Source organism: Saccoglossus kowalevskii, chromosome 16 (genome assembly GCF_978046115.1).
Source record: "Saccoglossus kowalevskii chromosome 16, keSacKowa6.1, whole genome shotgun sequence".
Lineage (NCBI taxonomy): Eukaryota > Metazoa > Hemichordata > Enteropneusta > Harrimaniidae > Saccoglossus > Saccoglossus kowalevskii.
In genome coordinates this window covers 19,252,458-19,266,437 of record NC_140656.1, presented here as the reverse complement: position 1 = coordinate 19,266,437, position 13,980 = coordinate 19,252,458, and the positions used below count along the sequence as shown (strand labels likewise).

The 13,980-nt window shown below is 33.9% G+C and overlaps 1 protein-coding gene across 1 annotated transcript; it reads right to left on the bottom strand.

The window, feature by feature from the left end:
- Positions 1-366: 366 nt before the first annotated feature.
- Positions 367-12,893, bottom strand: LOC100376824 (ATP-binding cassette sub-family C member 4-like). The gene is made up of 25 exons (XM_085490925.1): positions 12,838-12,893; positions 12,458-12,575; positions 11,885-12,100; positions 11,238-11,327; positions 10,786-10,949; positions 10,557-10,682; positions 10,101-10,353; positions 9,869-9,980; positions 9,509-9,594; positions 8,520-8,732; positions 8,207-8,388; positions 7,198-7,294; positions 6,337-6,567; positions 6,030-6,188; positions 5,629-5,739; positions 4,303-4,504; positions 4,107-4,186; positions 3,684-3,834; positions 3,001-3,231; positions 2,571-2,671; positions 2,201-2,392; positions 1,804-1,959; positions 1,262-1,351; positions 933-1,102; positions 367-712 (listed from the first exon to the last, which is right to left on the bottom strand). The coding sequence occupies exons 1-25, from the start codon at positions 12,891-12,893 to the stop codon at positions 367-369; spliced, it is 3,933 nt and encodes a 1,310-aa protein (XP_085347051.1).
- Between the last annotated feature and the right edge of the window lie 1,087 nt (positions 12,894-13,980).

The following is a 13,980-nucleotide window of genomic DNA, read 5'->3' as shown; positions in this document are numbered from 1 at the left end:
CCAAGTTCTAACAGATTATATGTAACCTTGTTTATACTAATACTAATCTATATTTGTAAATCATTATCAACCGATTCGCCAATAATTAGAGCACTAAAACAATCGTATTGTGTTTTAGCCTCACTTTTGTTTCGGGTGCTATTTACTTGAAATTATAAGCAAGACGTTTTTCGTCCCACTCGTACAATCTTTTCAGTTAAAGCTTGTGGTGCCACTTGTTTTACTTCCGGATATGACTATTTCCGAAATGGGTAATAGTGTTGTATATGGCCGTGAGAGCGAAATGAAAACTTCAATTGTATGTGTATCATATAAATGATATTGCCTGATGCGGATTGAAATATCGCACAGTCGAAATGATAAAAATCACAAAGTTGTTTCTATTTGAAGGAGTTCAGTTGTGTTTCGTATGAGGGAACTCTTTGCGTTAGTAATCCATAGTCTTTGTACACGATGCTTATCCCCATAAGCTTTCTCTGCAATATCACAAAGCTTGTGTTTCTCAGCCCTACCAGTTTGTGCAACCATTTGTGACAAATATCCAGAAGGATTTTGCAGTAGTAAATGTGGTTCATCAAATTCGGCTATTCTTCCATCACTCATAACTAATATTCGATCAGAGTCCATAACAGTGTTCAGCCGATGTGCTATTGTTAGTAGCGTGCAGTGTTGGAATCTTGTACGAATTGTCTGCTGTATAATAGCATCAGTCCTGAAAAAAGAAACAATTGTCTTTGACATCCAGTGCAAAAATTCCCTGTCATTATGTTTCGCTGTCTCATATATCATGTATGTTCATCTACATATTCATGTTTCTCCTTTTGGTGCATTCTGTAAATCACCATTGTCGTCAGTGAACTCACATTAACATCCCAACAATAACTCATTAGCAACACAAACAAGTATTTTAGTAAAGTAGTGTTGATGCTCACGTTTTGTCAACATTAGCTGTCGCTTCATCTATAATGAGGATTTTATTATTACGTAGTATAGCTCTTGCCAAACACACCAACTGCCTCTGTCCTGCACTTAAATTTGATCCTGATTCTGACAATTCGCCATCAAGTCCACCCATTATTTCCACTGCATTTCGCAATGGTACCTTATAAAATTAAAAAAAACGAAAACATGAATTAAATATCTGAAAATAAACGAACACGTCACATTTGTTTTATAGAAAATTAAATATATTAATGTTATGATATCCACCAATTGATTTATACTCAGTAAATATTCAAATAAATATTACAGTAAATATTACCTGTTCAAGCGACTTCCAAAGTTCATCATCTGTGTATTCAGAGAACATATCCAAGTTTTTACGCAGTGAACCTCTAAACAAGACAGGGTCCTAAAGCATACATATTTGAAATGTTAATCAATAATGTATCATTATTAGTAAGTATTGGTAAATACATTTACATATTTTAAAACAAACATAATGTAAAATATCGGTATTTACATATGTAGGGGTGTACGTTTATTGCAAATCGTGTTTCACTTTTGCTATGATCAATGTTGGTGGAAACAGTTTAATCCAATATTGTAAGAAAATGTAATTTAGTTCATCACATTCCGCAGATAAGTGTATCTTAGTGTACACGACAAATTAGTTTAATCATACTTGACTCGAACTATTACTTTACTTAGATTGACAAGAATATTGCTGTGACCAAATAGTTGACGATGTAAGTTGCATAATTATTTATGTATCATTGTACAAAGATTAGTTTTACGATTCATTTTCATTCACTCGTCATTATTGTCACATGCACACTGTAACAACAGTGGAGTTTAGTCTACCTGAGGGATTATAGATATACTTGATCTTAAATCATGTAATCCTAATAAGCTGATATCAACATCGTCTATCTTTATAGTACCACTCGGTTCAGCCATACGAAGCATAGCAGAAACCAATGAACTTTTGCCGGCACCAGTTCTTCCCACGATGCCAATCTAGATAAAAAAAATGTTACAAAACACACATATTCGGATGCACTATGCTTTAAACAAAACTCTCTTTCTAATAGAAGAGGAAAATACGACACACGCTCAAACATTGAGGGCGAAAACCAATTATTACGCATATATCAATCAATATTGCGTCTCTGATTTCGATTAATATGGCATTGCACTCATTTAAATAAGATTAATATATTTGAACATAATACAGTACAGGAAACTGTCATAAGTTTACCTTTTCTTTAGCTTTTATAGTAAGACTAATATTCATTAACACATTCGGCGAATCTTCCGAATATTTAAATGACACACCTTCCATCGTAATTCTGCCATACTTAGGCCAGTCAGACTCCTTCACGTGTGGGATATGTAGTGCACCCTCTGGAGCAATATTTGAATATGATACAACTCTCTCTGGTGATGTCATCTGTAAAAGCCATTGGATATTTTTTTGAAACTGGACGTTTAAGAACAACAACAATAATAATAAACATATAAAGGCACAGGATTGTGTACACAATACATGGAAATGATGTATTAATATTTGTGTCAGGTAAAGTAGTCATTCGTAACAAGTATTTTTTTAGTATTGGCATTACTCGCACCTGGTTTTCGACTTCGGCACCTTTTTGCATTAACCACTGGAACTGATTCATTAATACCATACAATGAGTCATAGCAAGTCCCACTAAAGCAGGAGACAGTCCTAAATTGGAAGTAAACCTTATAATAAGTATTGTCCTCCTATTAAACATGTTTATATATTAGAACTTGAGGTCGTGCTGTAGTTTCTTCATACGTTACCAAGGTCGTAAACGAATAACATTCATCGCAAAAAATAAAACCTCTAGGTATATGTCAATGTTGATAACCGTGCAGCAAGCACACCTACATTATTGTCAATAAATCGATCAAACGCTTCAAAGTTTCAATGACGAAGTTTTATATTAAGAATTATACCATTGGTATACCACATGGTGCAGTTTAGGAACACCCAGACACAAGGTATGTGTGACTCAGGCGAATATACATTACCTTCTGCAGCAGCAACGGAAGAAAATGCCATGGATGAGATGAACACCGCTGATATCATTTCCATCCGTTGACAAAACCAATTGGTTGTACTCGTAAGAAGTAACCACGTCGATGTATGCACATCCTGGTGTTTGTCAAATTCTCTCTCAAAAATCTCTTCAGCTTTAAAAGCACGAATTGTCCACAGTCCTTGCAAAGTCGCAGACAAATGAGAAATAACAGGACTGCGAGCTAAAAATACAATGGAAAATATAAAACATGGCCAGAAGATCTCACAGATCGATACTGACTGAGGTATTATATCTAAAAAAAGAAAGTTGTATGGTGTATTTATTGTAACAAATGTATGCAGACATTCACATGACAAATAAAGTATAACGAAAGCCTCAGCAGTGGTTCACAAATTTCCAGCAGACCTTGAACATGGAATGCACCACGTGTTTTTGAGGATAGTACTTGGGAATGCAGTTACCATCATTTTATACTATTAAGTGTGCACAAGTAATATATTATTCCGTGTTTCTATTTTTTTTTCACTGCAATACGTTTTTCTTCTCAAGGCTTTTGTCTTATATCTCAAGTACCAGAGTACATGCTTGGCTGATTGATGCAATATGGGTTCAAATGTCTTTAATTACGATGACATATTCATATGTGTTTAATAAATAAAAAAATGACCTTACTGGATCCTTCGAGACGTTTGATATCTCTGGACGTCTGCAAATAGTAGCGTCTGATATACACAGCCAATGGTAATATTATAACAACTGGTATCAGTCCCCAAGGGTTGATAACGCAAGCAACAGCAAAACTGCCAAACACAATACAAATGGACTATAGAGAAACAAATATGTATATAATAATTCTACTATATATATTTTGTCAGAAAACACTAAAATAATAATACTTTGCCCGTCAAATAATACAGATTTATTATAGACATTTTTCACAATCTATGCTATAACATAATATTATTGTCCCCAATAATAAACTCCGTCACATTCGTTATACTAAAACACACGTCTTGCTTACTATTGAAAATACACTTCCCATTTGTTTTGCACAATCCGAGTAATTGTTCTATTTATAATTACTTCGTAACTAACCTGAATATAATCACATATGTTCATAGGCAGTACATCATCCATAAAACCAATATCTTTGGAAAATCTATTCAATATTCGACCTGAACATGACGAGATGATATTACTGAGTCATTTCTGTCAGAAAAGTAACCTTTCTGCAAGAACGTAACGTTAATATCTTAGCTTAGGGCTGAATATAATAGATATTTCTACTCGCCTGCGGGATTCAAGTCAAAGAATAGTATAGGTGCTCTGATGATAGCTCTGAACATTCTGTTATGTAAATTCTTGGAAGCAATCACGCATATTTTGTATAGGAGATACGATCTAAATAATGCAAATACGTACACACCAACAATCAAGCCAGTGTATATGCAAATGTACTGTACCCTGGCCAAACCAGAATATGTGACGTGGGTCTGAAATTGAAAAGGAATTATAAAAAGGAATTTTAAATACGAAGATAGAATCACAAACAATATGTACACTATCAGCCATAAAATTATTAACACAATCTAGCTGAGCGATTCATGAAGCTCTGCTTTGTAACCTTAATTCTGCTTGAAAGAACATAGAAGAGATCCTTGGTCCTGTTAACATTCAAGTTACCAAATGACGTATATTCAGTGCAGTTAAAAAGTCAAAATGTCAAAAAATACCATGTCAAATATATGCTCACAAGGCCTGTATCAAATACAGTTGTTGGAGGGCAGTATAATAACAATTACACCAAGCGTCACACTCCATGTTTTACATGAAGGAATCGTAAAAAAAAACGCGTTTGTATATCCTCTATGCAATTTGATTGAGTTGAGTTGCTATTAATACATACTGTGTTAAATTAACACACCATTGTCACAAGCAGACGAATGAATACACAGCACTTTACTAATTAGATGAAATTAAGCTTGATAAGCCCAACTAAACGAGCCCATACTGAACGATGATCAACTTGACTGGTAAAAAATGGTTTGGAATCGATAATCACACCTGAATCACCTGGTCCAAAACTATATTACCAATATAATTATCATACACAATTGTTTTGAGATTCAAGCCTACATTTTAAAGAATTATGATCTATGTGCACCACTATATAATGAACCACACTACACAGTTATCGATGGCAGACTGTAAGTTTAACGGATCATAGGATACTAGAATACTAGGTTTTGGTGGTGTTTAGTGCCAATAGCTACCCGAAATGCTATCAGCTTATCATTGATGAACGAGTTAGTCTACATTCATATCATACATATATATATATATATTATTATCGCTGACTAATAATGGCCAGTGGTTTCAACGTGACATGCTCCACATCGATGATTTTTAATCTGCCACCAAACTGAACAAAAACATTACACCAGATCTCTGTGATATTTGAACATTGGCAGCGTGTCTGGTCATTACCAAACTAAAGTTACAACGACTTGTAGAATTGGTACTGTACATTTTTGTGAACGTTGATACCATCAAAGTAATGCTTTATTTAGCAATTATAACATGGTCTCATTTGGGTGAAATACAACCGCAAACCAACCTGGTTTAGAGCACTAGAATTTAAGCTTTCATACGACATGTCTAGTGTATGTTTTTCCCCTTCTGCTTGGGCCCAGACTACTAGCCACCAATCAGTCAAAATTATCACCGTCTGGAAAATATGAAGAGATATATAGTCTGTATCACCCGTGTCTCTTATATATGTAAACACGTATTGTTTTATATCTATAACGTTGATGCATGTTACTCACATCTGTGACGTTTAGGGTCACTACTGATAAGGTATGGTATACATGGCATTGATATTAACTGTTATTATTTCAAGCGTGTTCGAACAGTACACGGAGAAACATAAATCACATGATACAATTTCTCTAACTATGTCGACTGAATGACTGCAACAACCAACTCCACGAACAAGTGATAACCTTATAATTTTACCTGAGCAATCATGGCAATTATCAGTGAAAACATAAGTAAAAGCATTCCTCCAGCTTTGAAGTATCCTTTGTATATCTTATAATCTACTATGCCAACACTTCTATCTTCTTCTTCAATCCGCTGAATATCAACAACACCCTCACCAGTCCCGCCGTCTAACTAAGAATAGAATAGTAAATTTATTTTATTTTATATTGAGTGACAGCTTTATTATATGCATACATTTTGGTATTATCTATCTGTATTAATTTTGTATGCACATTAAAGTATCACAGTAGAAAAACAATTCGGTGTATTATACTCGTACCAGATTCCAGGCAGATGAGTGTGACGTCATGCTGTTTGATGAACCACTTGAAAGTGAAGATGTCAACTTTGACACCGGTTCTACGTCTGTGAGTACTTGTAATAATTCTAATGCACATTTATCATCGTCTATTGTTGTTTGTTTGCTTGTTGATTGTTTACTTTTTTTCAACAAGTCTTCATCATTTAGTCTAGATGGTTCTGTTTCACTGCCAACTTTCAACATTTTGCCCTTATTAATAAAAGTAAGCAACATAATGTCATTACGTAATTTAGCTTAACTATTATCAGATGCAATGCTTATTGTAAATAATGTAAAAGAAAAATACTAAAAAAGAGGAAATATATTAAAAGTTAATAACTCAATGATTGCCTACTTAAATAATATTATAATGTTACTCCAGTGCTTATTATTTAAGAAAACAGATAATTAAAATGAAAGAGATAATCATACGAACGTGTTTCCTGATAAACCAAGTGTGAAAAGTCATGTCTTAAACCGAGTAAAAAATAAAAGCTTATTTGTAGTCCCAATGAACTGATATCATAACATGATTTTTAAATGTATGTGCTATTAATGAACTAAAAGATATATACACACATATACATGCAAGTCGCAGTAACATTGGCTTAAGCGTAAATAATTATTAAGTCTACATTTTTTTACTGTATTAATCACAAGGTGCCTTATGAACTATAACATGAATTGAATGCAAATACCGAAATAGTACAACAATATATGAAGTAAAACAAATGTTTTACTTCAGCGAAATTTCCAAAAACATATCTATGGTATGGACGATATACGAATGAACAAATACTACTGAAACTATAGTGACAAATGTATAAATATATTTGTTACCTCTTTTAAGTTAAGAATTTTGTCGGCATCTTTCACATAATGAAGTTGGTGGGTCACTAAGATACATATTTTTGAGGATAAATATCTTTTTATTCCTCTAAAAAAACAACAAGTGTTTGTTGTAGTACTGTAATAATATATGCATAGTATATGACTTAAGTATGGTATAGAAATATATATATTTATCAGCTTTACTCTTGAAAAAAGTATGTAACATTCTGACATGTACCCTCGCCACTGACCTGTATACTAATTCATATCAATCAATGAAATGATATATATTCATTAATAATTATCACTCTATTATAAATAATATTGTTTGTCGCTACGAGAATATTGCTTTGACCTATTGCTAAATATTGTGCCAATCCACAAATGACGAAGAATAAATAGAGAACGAGGTCACTCCTGCAAATGACAAATAAAATCCTACAACGGTGTAGCCAATGTTTACACAAATCAAGTCAAAGTATGAATGATAATGATAATATTTCAGTATCGTACAAAACTTGATTACGCAACTCTATGGCACTCACTAGTAACGTTATTGCAAAACGATATCAATCCATTCCAAAAATCTTACTTATCTTACTACAGAATGTACACATGTTTACGATCGGGCAGCCATCTTGAATATCTAACGATATTATATAAAAGCATAAATACACAGCTGGTAAATGATGAATTCACCAAATCATCATACGAAACTGGTCACTAGATTTAACAAGTTTGGTTGCTTTTAACATTTGTAGAATATCAGTGTCAGCTCCCTATGTCCACTCAACAGAAAACAGCATACATCCAAACTACACAGCACAACAACCACAACTTATGAAATTATAACTGAAGTCACTGTGTGACAAATATCCTTCACCGACAATTAACTGACTGAGCGACACTGACGGTAATCTATCCCTCCATATCAATGATGATGATGATGACGGTGGTGGTGATTTAAATAAGTAATTGACCAGTGTATATTGAAGGTGTTAATGTGTATATATCATACTTATTAAAGATATGTCTTCCAACACCAGCATCGACAGCACTTAGTGGATCGTCGAGAAGATATATATCGGCATCAGAGTACAGAGCTCTTGCTAAGCTAACCCTTGCTCGTTGACCTCCGCTCAGAGCAACACCTCTTTCTCCAACTAATGTGTAGTCACCATGGGGTAGATCCTGGATATCCTAGGAGACACATATAGATAAATAAAATAAATATTTAAACCGTATTCAAAAGTTACAAACAATGTCCGTTTATTGTTCTTTATATTTACTTTCTCCACGAGCGAGATACTGATCTGGGTAAAATGTCTTACCTTTTCAAGAACACATATATCTAGTACTTCCTCGTATTTAGTTTTGTCGTAACTTCGTCCAAAGAGAATGTTTTGTCGTAGTGATGCTGAGAATACCCAGGGCATACATACATACATACATACATACATACATACATACGCGATAGTTCCCTTCACTGTCAAATTCCCTTGGTATATTGGTAGTTCGTTTAATAACGCCATTAACAAAGAGGACTAGCAATGTAAGATAAACACCGTTATGAAAAAATTCAATGCAACAGACATAGTGTAACCATACATGTAAACTCGTATCACTCGTCCCGGTTATTTCAAATATCAAGAATTGAATATAGTAATTACCTAATTTGCAAAAATCTGAATATCGTGAATGGCGTAGTAATTGAATGTACAGTTGTGCATTATTGTTACATATCCAGTAATTAAATATGTTGTATTCATCAATCCTTATATGTCTTTAAAACGCAGCTAAACCATGACTGCTGACATCTGTACGACAGGCTGATTACCCAGGATTCACCATTCCCGAATCGCGCCCTCCAGCGACGGAGCACTTATATGGCGTACGCATGGCATAAATTTTCAAAAAAGAGTCGGCGCACGGTTGAATATGATAGTCTATATAACTGTTCGCACGAGCAGGAAACATACATGTCAACACCATGCAAATAAATAGGATGTGAAATCCCGACAGTTTGTCTCATACCATATCATTAGGCCGTGGCCGTTAATCGAACTTGGTATACTATGTGTTTATATGTTCATAACACTTCTACTATTATATGTATAGAAGACGAACAATCCGAATGAAGCAAATGAAAGATTGTATACAATCAGTTTGTTACAATGTGACTTACACTTAAATACTGATGCAAAACACGCACACTTTTCCAACGTACAATTGAATAGTTACATAGTTAATGACTCCTTAGCAACTTGATTTTTATGTCAATAAAGATAGATGATTACGGACAAAATGAAAACAATTTTACCTTTCCGGAACCAACCGGTCCATTCACAATCATCAGCTCACCTGGCGTCACATGAAAACTAATGTCTTTAAGAGTTGGTTGTTCTACTTTCTATGATGCGAACAAATTTGTATCAGGAGAATTCAAAATCAGGCCAAGATGGTAAAAATTTACGAATTAATATTCGTATATTTCATAACATTCATCATTATTTGTCAAAAGTAAAAGGAACCGGAACATGACAACCCATATGGTCACGTGCATGATTTTAAGGTATGCTTCTAATTGATAATACTAATCATTTTGTTACTTGTTTAAGCCGTCACAAATTTACATTAGGTAAATTGACCAGCAATATGCTGAATAAATCAGATGAATTACTTACTTCATTCCATGAGCCAGTAACACACTCAAAACATGCAACGCTATCTTGTTTCTTTGAGATATTTAAATTTTGCCAAACACTTTCTACTTCGTCAAGAAGTAAGAAAATCTGCAGGGGAATTCAATGATGTGTGGCGTTATCAGTCAAAAGTCCGTGATGATTTAACATGCTTCACTTGGTAACTTTAGTATTTTACTATGAGGTTATCAAATAAGATGATGAACACACCTCAAGCCGCTTGACCAATACCGAGACCCGTGCAAGTATAATGATGGCATGGGGTAAATATAACATAATTGCCAAACGCATACATGATACCAGTGGTAAAACAAGGAATATTGTTTTTACATCAAGAGTGTTCTCGCCAACCACAGTAGAAAAGACGAATAAAATAAACATAAATCTTGGGATGAAGCAGTGTAGGTTGCCCATGAATTGGGAAAGAACGGTGGATGTAGTTTGAATTACTTGAATTTCTTTCCTGCAAAAAACGAAGAAGAGAAGATATATACTTCATCATTAAAATCTCTTTCTTTTTTAACGAAATAAAACACTACATATGTGTCACACTATTAGTTCCACTGATTATTTGTGATATTGGAATTATTCCTTCTAAATATCATTACCTGTGAATATAAAACATTTTAGTTGGACGAGGAGATTGCAAAAAGTAACTATTCTTACTGTCTAATTTTGCGCACACGTTCTGCGAAGAATTCCTCCCACGCATACATCTTAACAACTCTCATTGCAGCAATAGCTTCACTCATTAGTCTAACTCTTTCATCAGTTAGTACAACAGATTTTGCCCTGAAACGTACAAATAATATATATTAAAAAGTATTAGAACTGTGTTTGTTTTGCGATGTGTCCATCTGTTTCTGTGATTGTAATTAGCTATAGGAGTATTCACCTTAGGCGAGTAAGTATTTTCCCCATGAATCCTTGACCAAGAACCATGACAAATACAAATCCAAATGCAGGCAAGCAGGAAGGACCATGGATCTTCCATACCAGTATAAATATAAAGGCGAATATCAAAGGACTGGCCCATAAATAATGTACAAACCTAAATAGCTGCAATGACGGTTAAAATGGTTAATATACAATAACGTTTCTAGAAAAGAACTAGTAACACTACTGTATAAATACAACGTTCTAGAACAGTGTATATGTGCCACATACAATCCGTCATACATCAAGAACACGTGGCAAATTATTAATGTGTCCGAAGTAGTTTATGTAATTGTTTTCACGACACCATAGAGTGTATGTGTTCAACTATGTATTTTATGGCATAATTGTATGACCAACATATGTAAAATATTAGGAAATCGCACAACAACAAAACGAAATGTATATTACATTGTCAAACTTGTTAATGTCGTTTGATATAATATTCACAATGTGTCCAGTAGTTGTTTCATACAATGCTTTGTTACTCAGCTTAAGTGCCTGTTGAATATAACAAATATGTTTAGATTATGGACTGTTTCTAGAGCATCATTTCATATGGGTACGATGGAGTCAAATATTGTCTATTAAATTGAAATTACCAGGTTAGAAACAAATAAATGTATATTGACTGAAAAATACTGAAATGACATTTGACGATATGTGAGTCATCTATAAGCAGTATCACATCGAAAGTATTTGTTCATGTAATCTGGTTACCAACTATATTCTGGTTACCAACTAACATCCAACTTGTACTGCATAGCACATCACAGACAAGCAATTTATAGTTGGCAATATACATGATTAATAATTCATGTAGTTATTTTTATATTTCAGGAGATTTTAGACAAACTCAATGTAAAAGTACATCACAGCTTATTCTCCAGACTGCCTCATACCCTTAAGCAGGCTCAAACACTGTGAACCAAAGGTTTTCCAAAATCCCATGCTTTACTGAACACTCAGTTAGTGAATATGCGTGTAATTGCATCAGCCTAAATGGGTGCTCAACACTGAAATAAACTTCAAGGAAAGATTATATAATAGAAACACACCTTTCTATAAACCAATGAACAACATGCAGCCTTCATTTGTATGCTAATCCGTTGAAACAGAAAGTCGTTTATTTGAAGAAATACAGTATTCAATCCTAAAGAGACGCCAATGGCCAAAGCCCAGAAATATGCTTCTCTTGATTCCATGGGTGAGGTCAATGCGAAATAACTTATAAGTTTAACAAGCAAGAATGGTTGACACAGTTTGATGCTTTCCTGTAAAGAATATGAATTGGTCAACATGGTGTTAGTTGACAGAACAAGTGCACGACGTGTTTCTAAACGTGTCACTGTCTCATATATGCAATCAAATGGTTACTGCTACAAATGTTATAAATCTGTATCGCAGTCTGTAAGTTACGTTATGGACAACAACAACATCAACAAAAATGTTTTAGTTGATAAAGGGTCATTTTATTTCCCGATGTAAGATGCAGAAAATAGACTTTCAGAATGTCAGAAGGCAATATACAAATCTACTATTTTCCCCTAGCTAAAACTGATTTAGTACTTTACGACTGGAAACGCTGTGTAATTGTTAATAGGAAATTTGATAATTGCGCATCTACATACATTAATAAAACGAAGCACACCCGATGATATCAATGAAGGCATAATGTTGTAAATAATTGCTTTAGATAAACTTGGTTCGTTTCCATTGCTTTTATTTGATATTTCCTCTTCCCATTTCCTGCAAGCATCCACACATTATATATAATGATATTAGTCTGTGTAGGTACAATGTTTACTACGGAAGAAACTTGATCAATGAACAGCTTCACTGTGCACCTATGTTAGGAATCATAGATTTACATTAACATTGCTATTGTGAAACCTCCCATCCTAAATGCAAAGTGACACTGTTCATCAAGAGACAAAACCTTAAGGAAACAAGTTTGTTGGTTACAGAAACCCAATGACATATATAAAAGTCATACTAATGTAATACATACATGTGTAGTTTATTTGCTAACAGTTCAGACGAATCATCTGGCAAAGTATCATACATGTCCTCAGTCCGCAGTGTGTGATTGTAGCCATAGCTGAGAATAGGATTCACCCACCTCAAATGAAAGAAAACAGAGACGAAATATTATAATATAAAACCAACCCAAATCTGTCAACCTACATCAATGAATATAATTGATACTATAGTAATGGTGTAATTTTATGCCTTTTCAGCTTGTCAAATCTGTCCAACAGTTATTTGGTTGAAGTTTAAACCGGAACCAGGTCAGGAAAAACAGACCTACTGTTCTTTAAAAAAAAACATGTAAAAACAATGTAATTGGAATATTCAAAAAACAACATTAGCAGCATCGCAATTTTCGAAATAAAAGAAGGTTATGAAAAATAAAATGTTCCAAACAGTCTTATACAGTGTGGTGGTAAAAATAAATATGTTTCTTTACTCCATTTCTAATAATAATAATCAATTGTTAAGGTTGCATTCCCTTTTATTCCCATACATATGTGAAGTACAACCTCTTGATCAATGTACAAAATGAAGTGTGTAGAGTATTTTAACTGACCATATCCTAGGATAAGACCCTTCAAAGTCAGGACATGACACCTACTGTTAATATATAACATATCATCATGTTTTTATTGCTCTGGGGTCAATGTTTTACATCTTTATAAAGTGGAAATGCAGCTTTAGTCTGTTTCGGAGGAAAATTGTGTTAGTTTAATAAAGATTTTCGACACCTTTGATCAGTTGCACAATACTGTAAAAAAAAACAGACTGTTCAGTGATACACATAATATGCACTAACAGGGCATAATAATGAAGAGATAACTAGCAGTATCGATAATTATTGGTGTTTGATTATTTGCACCTAATTGTCAAGTCAGTATAACCAGATTTCCTCACACTAATACAATGGCATTCATCCGCATTGTGTCTTGCTTTATAGCAGATACAATAGTCATATTGAGAAAGAAAATGGTTATTATTCCATCAGATTCAGCTACTAAAAATAAAACTCGTATATGATATAAAAAAACGAGTTAACAAAACGGGTACATTTAAGCAGGTATTTGCTCCCAGTAATCTATCGCTCCCTGGCCTTTTTAACCATTTGTAATTACACGTC